The sequence below is a fragment of the Carettochelys insculpta genome, chromosome 1, assembly GCF_033958435.1.
Source record: "Carettochelys insculpta isolate YL-2023 chromosome 1, ASM3395843v1, whole genome shotgun sequence".
NCBI classification, from domain to species: Eukaryota; Metazoa; Chordata; order Testudines; family Carettochelyidae; genus Carettochelys; species Carettochelys insculpta.
This window is the reverse complement of record NC_134137.1, coordinates 346,831,003-346,843,771: the sequence shown is the minus strand read 5'-3', so window position 1 is coordinate 346,843,771 and position 12,769 is coordinate 346,831,003. Positions and strand designations below refer to the sequence as shown.

The following is a 12,769-nucleotide window of genomic DNA, read 5'->3' as shown; positions in this document are numbered from 1 at the left end:
ATTTAAAGGTTGCTGTATAATGCAAGTAGAAATTAAATGTACCTTATTAAAATCTTTTTCGTTAAGTTTTATACGCTTTAGCTTCAGGGCAGTTACATGAAAGATTGTATGTGCAGAAAAGCCTTTTTTACTGTTGCATTAATTTCAGCTTTTCAGATCTGATATCAGCTTGTCCTCAAGTTTTATTCAACCTATTTTAATGCTGTAGGGAGAATTTAGTTGTTATAATAATATAATAGGGCAGGATGATTGTTCGTAAATGTGTCTGTGTATGTTTGATATACACATGCACAATATGTGGTAACCATGTGTATCTGACCTTGGAGTTTGATGCATCTGCTGAGACATCTCGTTCTTGCTGTCTTTTCTGCTCTCTTGTAATTGTCTTGTATTCAGACTCTTGAAAGCCCGGTTGAAAACCATTGAAGGCTGATTGATCTGTTCCTCTGCATTCCAACAGAGAGAGATTCTAAACAACAGGTAGTAATAGAGCCACCCTCCTCTTAAGGTTTTCAGTGGGCATAACGACTTTCACTTTAAAACTTCATAACCAGGCTGCTAGTAAGAAATGATGAACCGGCACTTCCTAGTTTCTCTGTGTGTAGTGCCTCCTTCCACCATTTACTTTCAGGTCTGTGCTTGCTCCCAATTATTCCTGTCCAAAGCGTCCATTGCCACAACTTCCAACCGGGGCAGACATTCTTTCTTGGTGCCACAAGGGTCTGCGTTGATAGAGCTGGTCTATATACATGTGTTTAACATGATTCATAGCACAAAAGGGAAGACTTCTTAGCAAAGTGCCACTAATCAGAAAAAAATACCTAGCATGCTGAAATTCTGACCACACTCAATATTCTGACATTAAATCTCAAGGGTAGGTGAAAATAGAAGAGACAAAATCAGAACCCAGTCAGGACCCAATCCTGGGGATCTTCTTTTGTAAGGTTCTCAATGTAGTAAATGGAAGTTTTCCAGAGCAGGCAGCTTAGGGTTATATTGTGCTATCTTTCATAGGGTTAGATGAAGGGATTCATAGCATCAGAGTTAAACTGGCTTCATCATCCATTTATGTAGATTTGTAAAAAAAAAAAAAAGTATGGTGACTTGTTCGTTCTTTGTTACTAATATAAAGGTAATTAGACAGAGACTTCACAAACTGCTGATATCTAAATGTTCCATAGAAGAAGATTGTTATGATGTATCTTCAATTTTAGGGTCATACAGTGCAGCCCAGAATTTTTTTTTTTTTTTTTTAAATACATACTCTCTCTTTACAAGACTTGCAGTACTTTATGCCTTGGCTAGCATTTTTCTCAATATCAGTTCATGCAAGCTGGCAAACATTTTTTTTCAAAGAGTTAAGCAAAACAATGAACGTTTTCATTTTAGTTCTTTTGTTACTAAGGAGCTTGGGATGAGGAATATTATTTATGGGATATTTGTGAGGAAATTTATAGAACAGTTTAAGTTTCAGTTGAGTAGCAAAACTAAGCAGTAGTTTCAAGATGGCCCTCATTAGATAGGGAACGGTTGAAAAATAAAAATGTTAATTTAAACTTTGAAGCACAATGTCATGAATTTAAAGATTTCTTATCATTTTCATTAATATAAATGAAAACTTGATGTCTTGATTCTTTTGTGTCTGAGGGTAAGACTTTAGCTTTTCAGTAACTTGAGACTAATTTTAGAACCGGTGTATACCATTTCTTTTTTTTTTCTTAACGTAGAAACACATCCTTATTCAGTAAAAGTTACATGGAGTCAGTGGGAGTTGTGAGTGGGCAAAGATCGGGCTCTTTGAACAGAAGAGAAATGGTTTTGTGTCCCAACTGAAACATGAGACAGACTGGCACTGAACACAGATGTTTACCAAACTTTATGTACCAAACTGTATTGTCCTACCTCCTGAGTATTGAAGAAAGGATTTGGATTTCTGGGACTAAACACTGGCCCTCCGCTCCGTCCCTTTTTGGTGCAGCGGGCTAACCCACTGAGCCAATGGCTGTCCTCATTGGCTGGCATGGAGGCAGATATGTTGGCTAACAGGCATGGCTTTTAGCACCCCAGGCTTAGGTGCTGTGCCATTGCAGAAGGAAGCGTCTCTAACGTGTAAGGCGCTCTGTTGAGCTCTATTGAAGATCTTGCAAGTCTATGCAATTTAGACCAATCTAGAAACTTCATTAAATATCTTTAATGACTAAACTGTGCCTTGGTGAGATTGAGCATAGGAGGAGAACAAAGATAGCTCAAAGACATCTCTGTCCATCACTTTCTGAGTGATGCTGAGCACATCTCTGGTATAGCAGGGGTTCTTGCCCTCTGAATAGCAGAATAGAAATGCAGCAGCAAAGATCCAGGTCTGTTTTGATTATCACTATGCATCTATTTCACACCTTTGAACAGGAAGGATAAAAATGACCAAAGCTTAAGCATAGCTTGTGCAGGCATGACAACAGATGCTGAATGCCAGAGAAATGGCTGAGTTTTGTAGCCAGAATGCTTGCATATCTTGAGTGTAAAGTGTCTCCCTGTGGGTACACATACATTTGAAATAGAAGAAGTCTAGCTATCAAACACTCCTTGAACAGGTAAGTTAAAATCAGCCTCCTAAATTAGTGCAAAAATACCTGCAGTTTCATGGCTCAATGAAAAGGAGATGCGTTGTGATTTATTACATTTTAATTCATTTTTTTCCTTTGAAGTTTTAAATTGAACAAGGACATGCCTTTAGTGCCCTGAGTTGAGCAGAGCTTCTATGAGTATATCTACCCAAGCCAGAAGTCGTCTGTGTTTTCAGGAGTTTCTTCATCAGCTGCTACGTCCAGAACCTGTCCCTAAAGCAGAGTGGTTCAGAGCATAAAGTCTTGAAGCAGCTACTTTTAATTTAGACAGAAACTCTCCATGCAGTGAGTGGGGCAGGCAGGAAATGATATCTCTTGCTTTGGCTCCTAGAATCTGCTACTTTGATACCCAGTGAATCTTCAGTGTTTGTGAAGAAATGGGATAAGGAGCAGTGCTGTTGTTTCACCTCATAAAAATTGTGTTTATTTTGAAGATTACACTAAAATCTGTTAGCGATAGCAGTGTAGGTGATTTTGTGTGACAACCATTCTTGCTACTGCAACAGCTCCAAAAATCAGGTCATTTGATTTTTTGTTGTTGTTGCATTCCTAGTTATTCTTTACACCATGATAACTTACTAAGACAGAACCTCATTAGCCAGCAATTGTTCTCAACTGCCCAGTTTGGCCTTCTGATTTCCTTGTGTTCCAGAGCAACGCAATAGTGATGCCACAGTCTATGTAGTGTAGGATATAACTTTCTAAATCAGAAACCTAATGTTACTATTTTTCAGCCCTTTTTCATGCAAAAAAAGACTGACAAAATGTAATGAAATAAAAAAAAAATTCTGCCCTGTTGAGGTTTGTTTGTTTGTTTTTCTCCTGTATGACCACTACGAGATCAGGACAGATTAATAATCCCATCACTGTGGTAAATCCAAGAAGACTGAAATATTTACCTAATCAAGAAGAGCATTCACATGGGCTTTTAGAGTCTGTGTTGTGGGTCTGTAGGGTTTGTTTGTGATATTGGAATGGCAGTTGCTTTCCAGATTGAAAAGCAGAACGGCATCTGACAGGTCAAAATGTACATTGGCTATGTGTTTTGGACGATTGACTTTATATCCATGTTCCTTCAAACCACTTTCATATTCCCTGCAGTGACATTTCCTGAAGACAGCAGACTTGCTTCTTCTCAACAAGCTGCTGATGATTTAAACAAGTGTTACTGGATATTTAGGAAGAACTACCACTTCTTGCTCTTCAGCTTTCCTCAGAGAAATAGCCTCACTTATATAAGAGCCCCCATGGTTTTTCTCTTGTGGCTGTTGATTTTGGCAGCAAGACGGGTTTATTTTAATAGTGTCAGACTGCTAATGAGAGGTTATGGGATAGTTTGTGTGGTTTCTCATAGTTTTTAAAAGGAGAGCCTTCTGTCAACCAGTTCCTCAATTGGTGTATCTTCATGGCTCCATTAAAGCCTGCATTCTTGCATTTGTTTTCTTTTTTGGTACTGCTGGAGGTGTTGGGCACAGATTAACTGAAATCTGTATTGTGTACAGCATCAGTATTGTGTACTTCCCTCTCAGATTCTTTCTCATAGCAGCTTGTATTGATGAGATTTGGAATCCACAGTGTTGTGCATGGATATATTATTTCTGTAAAGGGCAGAACCCAGGTATTCCTTTTCATTTGCTTTTGTTGCTAGTAGTACTGGGTGCATGATTTCCACATTTAGAGGGTTGTTTTAGGCTCACTTTCTAAATAAGATCAAGGGAACTTACAAAGAACAATGACTTGAGGAATCATCACTGAGGGGAATTATTCTGAAGACTAAGAGGAGTTTTCCCTTGGCTGTCTTTATTCCTCATAAGACTTACGTGAGGGCTGGAGGAGCAAATCGTATCTGACCATCTGTGTGTGGGTGCTTTTCGGGGACAAACAGTTTGCCCCCATGATTAGACTCACAAAAGGAGTGGCTATAATATTCCTGATAATAACGGGGAGTAGAAGGGTTATTTGTAGTGTTGCCATTGCTCGCCTGTCCTAGTCCACTCATCAGGAAATGCCAGTGTGGGAGACCTGACTACATGTTCCTTACAAACACAGATATCTACTTTTGTGTATGCAACAGTAGGATGAATCTGACTCATGGCAAAATACCACCAACCAGGAAAGCTTATCCTGTCTACTATGGTGGCTCTATGACATGGACAGTTATTATGTGTATGCCCTCTGCCACAGCACTGCATAATTTTGTTCCTCAACAGAATGCTCCAAACTGTTACTTTCCTCTTTGCTGAGAATATAATCTACTGCCAAATATATTAATTTGGACATGTGACTGTGCGGGAGTCTGAGATTTAACACTGCTGTGTCCAAATACTTCACCATTGTCAATTACTTTTGAAAATAATGTGCTGAACAGGAAACAGATTGAACATGATAAACATCTGAAGGTATTGTTTCTGCAGCCTTTAATCCATCAATGCCTTGATTTCTGAGGCCTGTCTGGCTGTGAGTTCATTTTTGGCATCAGCAAAAGTTTAGGCATTGGAATGGCTATGGAAAGAGGTCTTTTGAGCTGAAGTTATTTGTCGAGATATTATCTGCATTTATTTTCCTTTTAATTACATTGTTGAAGGCAGGGAACAAAAGACAGTACAATATACAAAAATAAATAGAGTTAAGTTTTATACAAAAATAGATAGAGTTAAGTTTCAAACCAGCATCACTAAGCAAATAATGCAAAATGGGAGTACCATATTCAGGGTTAGCATAATACTGCACTTACTTTAAAAATAATTCCACAAGAAGATAAAATAATGCATTGAATTAATCTTGAAGACCTGTTACACTATAAACTTTTTTTGGACTATACAATTATCCAGCTGTGAGGATCCTTCCTTTAATTAAAATTGACTGCTTATTTCAGAATGAGTAGGATGACAGTTCTACTCTTATACTCCTTATACATGTGAAGTAGTTAAAAAGTAATAATAATAATGGTAGACCATCGATCCGATGATGACAAAGGACCTGTGCGTGTAAGCTTTTTAAGTGGTAGAGCTGTTGCACGGGAGCAATCCCACTCTCTCGACCTTGGAAGCCAGGCACCAGTGGTACGTAGAATTGTCACTACTGGTAACTTCTTTGGTTGCAGTGGATGGCCTTGACGTCTTTTGTGCCTTGTCAAGCCCTTCACTTTCCACAAAGTGTTGCAGAACCGCCTTCTTGGCCGTTGGATGTAAATGATCTTTTCCACCCAGTCCGCTGGAACTGACTTCACATGTTGGGTAGGCACATCCGAAAATTCACCAAGGGTTTGAGCCCTATCGGTTACACTCACCTGGTTTGGCCGGCCTGTCGAAGCCATTGCCCAGGGTGTGGCTGCTGCCCATGCTGCAGCTACTTGGAGCCACAAGTGAGAGCTGAGTGACAGACGGGGATCAAAGTGGACGGACTACCCCCGAAAGGGTACGACAAGTCCCTCCAACAGAGGTACTACCCCTCCCTGTACACCCATACACCCTAGTTAAAAAGTAGTAGTCTGAAAATGACAACAACATTAGTGGTTACTTTAAGGACATACTGTCCTGTTTCATGGCTGCATTACTGTGAAAACAGTTCAACCAGATTCTTAGAATAAGAGACCTTCATCAGATTTCTCATTTGTTAATTAATTATATTTACTTGTGGCCCATACAAAGCTTTTAGATGAAAAACTTCTTAATAAGGGCCAAATTATAGTTTTGTATACTACTGTAACTTCAGAGTAGTTTTGTTGAAATTGAAGTTAAACTCCAGTTTCAAACTGATGTAAATAAGAGCAGAATTTGACCCTGCGTATGTAACTCAACAAGATCCTGTAAGAGACCACAGAGCCCCAAAACCTGAGTCACAGGCATCCAATGCTTTTTAGCTCATGGCACCACTATAGGATAAATTTGTAATGAAGGAACTATTTAAAGTAATTCCTTTTATTTATTTTTTTTACAGTAACAGTGACAGATTAATCCTTGCGAACTTTGATCATCAGCACAGTCGTAAGCAGCAGGAAACAGTAACAGAGAGAGAGCCATGCTAGTCTATATACTATGAAAACAAAAAAGCAGTCCAGTATCACTTTAGAGACTAACAAAATAATTTACTAATGTGGCATGCCTGAATAATCCCAGCATGCACTGCTTTTCCTAAACAAGTTCATCATTTCTATGTTTCACTAAAAGATTTGGATTCTAGATTATGCTGAATAATAGATCAAATATCTCTGAGACAAATGATACCAGGATTGAGAAATGCTAAGCCACTAAGAACTCCCGTTTATTTCAGCCGGTGCTCAGCATCAGGATTTGACCTGTTTTGAAGACTTCAATATTTCAGTCACAAAGTGCAGAATGTATTACAATCTGATTCAATACAATGCCAGCAGTTGTTTCAAATCAGACAGAAGCTGAATCTAGCCAAGATTTTTAATAACATCTACCTTTATGCATTTTGAACTAAAAAGAGCTTGTGTTGCTAGGCATCAAATTGGTGGTGCATGGAAAAATTATTCAGCGAAACTATAATATAAGCCTGCATGTGCAATTCAGAATTAAAGTTCTTGGATGAATACAGAAGCTAAAATCCTTAGCAAAAGCAAGCCCTGTAGATCAGGTTCTGCTTGTTTCATATTAGAAGGTTCCGGTGTTGTTTCCATCTGCATTTCTGTGTTAGGGAAAAAATGAACTTTACTGCTTTTCAAAGTATGTAAGAGAAAAATTTAAAACTATGTCACATTTGTTATAATCACAGCAGACTTTCTTTTAAATGGATTGCTTTATTCTGTGGCAGAGAACAGAAATATGCATTTCTTGGATGCAATCACTATATGATGAAGACTATCAACCATCTACAAAAGGTGGTCTCTTGCTTGTATGACGTGCACATTAAATTTCTGGGCTTTTTGAAGTACATGCTTGTCTTGATGAGATTGCAAACTAGCATGCCAAAAATAACCTGGGGATAAAAATCTTTGTTACATTTACAAACTGCCATTTTATTTTATATTTTTTAAAGAATGTAGGTGCTATTTTGAAATAAATATTAAGATTTCCTTTTTCCTCCATGTTACACAGCTTGTATGCATGCATTCACACAATTGTCATTGACCTGGATAGGACTCTTATACAGGGAACAGTTGCAGAATTGAACAGTAACCATTTTTTTAAAAAGGTGCTGCATTCTCACAATTTCCATGACTAAAGTTGTGAATATTTATGATTTCTGTGGGTCAAAATTAAAAATAAGCATTACAGAAGAACAGCCTTTTTTTAAAGAGTTTTACCCATTTTAGATTTTGCTATCTCTGCATTTCTAGCTCTGAAATGGCTCCAAAGGGAGAACTGAGTCAATGAATGAGCTGGCTTATTGGCACTCTCCCCATTCATCATAATGTGCTTAGTCTAGAAAGTAGGTTTCCCTCTTCACCTTGCTAGGAAGTTTATTCCTTTCCTCCCACATATGAGGCTTTTGCCACAGTGTTTTGTAGAGACGTTCCCAAGACTGGATTACTGTACTTACTGCATGTTGGATTGAGGGTTGCAACAGTGGAGAATCTTCACTTGTCCAAAATAGGTTAACCCATATCACCTGAGTGGATTGGGTCATTGTAAGCTCCTCACCTCTATGCTTTTCCCCTCCCCCCAACCCTCACCCCTGCCAGCTCCCCACTGGCTTTCATTCTTTTTCTATTTTCACTCCAGGGCCTCAGTGATAATCTTTAAACTGATCAAGGATCAAGCTGTAGCCACATCAATGACTCTATCTCCACACATAGCTCATTAATGTATTTTCATTCCTTTGGGACAATGCAGTTCTCACAAAGAAGGACAAGATGTATAAGAAATAGGAGTTTTTCCATTTTTTTAAGAGTGTGACTTTTCACCCAATTTAATCTCCAGAGGCTTCCTGTTTTGAAAAAGCTGACTCACCTTAACCAAATTAATGGGAGAGAAAAATAAAGGTAGAAGCAGCAAACAAATAAAATATTTAAAAATGAATATGAAATACGTGAGAAAAATGCATCTCAACCAAGGAAGGAAGAAAAGAAGGTTCATGAAATCCTCTAAAAATCTCCCTATGCAAATTTAATTTAACTGGATAATATGGTGCTGAATGCTCCTACATATTTTTACATGTCTTTAAATAGATTACTATAGATACTTAAATGCAGTGCTTTTTGGTGAAAAAAGAGGAACTCGTCTGGCTCCTCACCTTCCCTCCCTCTCCCACCGATTCCTGTGACTGGGGCTGCTGAAGGGGCGGTGTGGGTTCAAACTCCCAGCCCCGCTCTGCCGTGGGCCATGAGGGCTTTGCCTCCCAGCCCCATTGCAGCCTCCCAGCCCCCGCGCTGCTGCGACGCTTTGGGGGCTTTGGCTTCCAGCCCTGCACTGCCACAGAGCTCCAGGGCTCCAGCTGCTGCTCCTGCTCAGCTCTGAAAAAAGGTGACGGTATGCCATACCAGTACATACTGGCACAGAAAGATCACTGCATAAATATAGATGGAGTAGTCTGTCGAAAGTTATGCTCCAGATTCATCAGTGTTATTGTAGTTTTTCCCTAGTATAAATAACTGAAATAAAGGAGCTTCACCTAGATAAAATTTGAGCAACTCATTGGTGAATCAGTCCAAGTATGTGGATGGGCTCCTATTACAGTTTCGAAAATCTCATGCATGTTTCCCAGGTGGCATGGTGATGAAGCATAAGCCAGGAACACTAAGGGCAAGAATCTACTGATAAAAATTGTATTATATGTAGAAAAAATGGCAATATTATTTTAATCATTTAGATGTCATTTGAATTTATCATTTTTAGATAGCTTTTTGTGAAATAAGGGGTTTCATTTTTATGGAAAAGTGATAGTAAAAGGTCAGATACGACCGTTTTTAACTGCTTGCTTAATTGTGCACCTTACATTGTAAGATTCACCTGACAAGAAACAATTAAGTGTCCAGTAGTCCTAAAACCATTTACTAGAAACATTGTTGAAATTGCACAGCACAGTAGGGTTGGCATTTATTTCAGCTCAAGTATTCTGAGAACTAGGTGTAGTTAGCTTATAAATTTCAGATGAATTTTTGCACATGTTCACGCAAATGGTTGTAATTGATTGCATGCAAGTAGAAGACCAACTAAATGTGCTATCTTGCACTGTAACATAAAATATAGAAGAGAGAAATAATACTACCTGCCTGGTGAAAAATGTCTGTTTTTCAACCTTATTAACCACTGTAATAACTATAATGTGTCTCACTTGCTTGCAAAATTTAACATTTGCCTTTACTAGTGTCATATTATCAACACCTTCAAAAGGAATGTGACATTTTAAACATTCAAGATTCAGTTTTGGCAAAGCTTGCACCAAAAAAACTATTTTCTGTTACTTCCTTTATCTATTCTAGTACATGTATGAAATTCCAGAATCAAACTGGATATTTTCTTTGTATTTCTAGAGAAAACAATATAGATCAAGGAAACGTTTATAGCTAGGGTAGGATATCACACAGTTCTATATTTTGATACATACCTGCTGCTTGGTCATTCAATCTTAATGTGGTTTGGAAGTTGATAGCATGACTTGTATAGGAAAGGATCACAGGGTAATATCAAGTAGGAATTAGGTGTGCAGTTGCTTTTCTGTTTTATTGTGAAGGGATGGAAGCTAAATTAAGGGATTGAAAAATCTGCTTAAACTTTCAAATGCTCTCTTATAAAGCTGGATTTTCAAAGAAAAATCCTGTAATTAAGATTTGCATTCATAGAAGGGCACTCCATACAGATATTTCCTGATCTTTGCCTGAAGTATTTTCAAACATTTGTTTTCCATACATGTATACACAATGCCACGTTTTTATTGCTGCAAAGTTCCTTTACGCCACCTTAACATAAATGTAATCTGTTTGACCCTAGCTCTGCTGTTTTTATAGAACAATAAACATTTTCTGACAGAACCAGTTTGCAAGGTTCTCAGATGTCTACTAGAAAGAAAAATTGTATGGAATCTCAGTTTTTTTTATATCCATCAGCTGGCTTCCAATTTGTTGTGGAGTGTCTGCTGTGACATGGGGCCATGGCTCTATTCAGTTGTAATAGATTGCCTGTAGTGCACTCAGTGACTCTGGTACCTGTTCCTGGTTCTTTTTCCAGGTCAACTGGCTGCAGGTACATGTGAGATTGTTACTTTGGACAGAGATAGCAGTCAGCCCCGAAGGACTATAGCCCGACAGACAGCTCGCTGTGCCTGTAAAAAAGGACAGATTGCCGGTACAACAAGAGCAAGGCCAGCCTGCGTGGATGGTAAGAGGCAAAGATCCATTCAATCAGTACCTATCAGCACAAAAGTTATCACATGTAATTGTTTATTTAAATAATAAAGATTTTGTCTAGCCACCATTATTATATGTGTCAGCTAAACTGCCACAGTTAGTTAGTTTTGTGATGTTACGATAGGAATCTTCAATACCAAGAATTACTCATTAATAACATAATTTTTTTCAGGAGGACAGTGAATCAGCAGCATTTTTGTTCTTTACCATCTTGATTTCTGATTTAGTTTGGTAATGTTAATAACTTTGCACTAATATATTCTGTGTTTCAGTTAGAATTATACTGAAACCCATGATCAGTCTAGAATGACTTTTTGTTTTATTTTTGTGAAACTGAAAATGTAATTGTAATCTAGACTCAAGGATTTAATACATTTGAAGCTAATATGACCACTCCTGCATGAAAGTTAGTGTTCTTAAAAAAAAGTGGTAATAATACTGTTGGAAATATATGTATGTACCTTACACGCATAGTATTTCTTCTTTCATTAAAATGTTCATTATGTATGATTCACTGCAGATGCAGTGGCTGTGCAGAGCCTGCAGCCTGCAAAAATGCTGATGTAGAGGGAGGTATGGAAATATTTCACTTTGAAATAATTTTGTGAAGCAAATGAACTGCTGTCTTACAGGCTAAGTAAAACATTAGCAGTGGTGCAGTCTTCATTGTAAGCTTGCTGAGGTAAACGTCTTAAAAACCAGTTAGAAGAAATAATGATGCTAAGTATATGTGAAAATAGTTGTACATGGCATTTTTGTACTAGACTGTGTTAAGAGCAACAAAGAAAGATGCATCTGTAAGGAGACAATAAGGATCACCTTTGAAAAATAACTCATCTATTAGCTAGAGTTCTCAAATGAAAATATTGCATACTATTAGATCAGAATTAGATCTCTCCCACTGGCTGCCAAAGAAGATAGCTTAACGGGGATTTTGGTGCCTAGCCACAAAGCTAAGCACAGAATATCACATTTTTTTATTTCTGTAGCTTGCTTTCACTATTGTCAGTAAATTAATCTTCTCAGCCATCTCTTTTATGGATTGTGGGATGCCATTTCCAATAATTTACTTCCTCCCAATTTGCAGTAACATATAGTTTCATTGTGAAATTAAGAAATGAATTTTTAGTGACCACCTTATTTATTCCTGAACATCTCACGTGCCCATTTTTTACAAATTGGGTAATTCAACATTGTATGCTATTACCCAATGGCTGCGTCTACACGTGCACGCTACTTTGAAGTAGCGGCAGTAACTTCGAAATAGCGCCCGTCACGTCTACACGTGTTGGGCGCTATTTCGAAGTTGAAATCGACGTTAGGCGGCGAGACGTCGAAGTCGCTAACCCCATGAGCGGATGGGAATAGCGCCCTACTTCGACGTTCAACATCGAAGTAGGGACGTGTAGACGATCCGCGTCCCGCAACATCGAAATAGCGGGGTCCTCCATGGCGGCCATCAGCTGGGGGGTTGAGAGATACTCTCTCTCCAGCCCTTGCGGGGCTCTGTGGTCACCGTGGGCAGCAGCCCTTAGCCCAGGGCTTCTGGCTGCTGCTGCTGCAGCTGGGGGTCCGTGCTGCATATACAGGGTCTGCAACTAGTTGTTGGCTCTGTGTATCTTGCACTGTTTAATGAAAGTGTGTCTGGGAGGGGCCCTTTAAGGGAGCGGCTTGCTGTTGAGTCCGCCCCGTGACCCTGTCTGCAGCTGTGCCTGGCTCCCTTATTTCGATGTGTGCTACTTTGCCGTGTAGACGTTCCCTCGCTGTGCCTATTTCGATGTTGGGCTGAGCAACGTCGAAGTTGAACATCGACGTTGCCAGCCCTGGAGGACGTGTA

At 38.9% G+C, this 12,769-nt stretch overlaps 1 protein-coding gene across 2 annotated transcripts in view; it reads left to right on the top strand.

Moving 5' to 3' along the window:
- Positions 1-12,769, top strand: part of TAFA5 (TAFA chemokine like family member 5) — a 458,659-nt gene that overhangs the window by 153,707 nt on the left and 292,183 nt on the right. For both annotated transcript variants that reach the window (XM_074984133.1, XM_074984134.1), the window contains exon 2: positions 10,754-10,903. In XM_074984133.1, the coding sequence (XP_074840234.1) occupies positions 10,754-10,903 (150 nt within the window). The remainder of the gene's footprint in view (positions 1-10,753; positions 10,904-12,769) is intronic.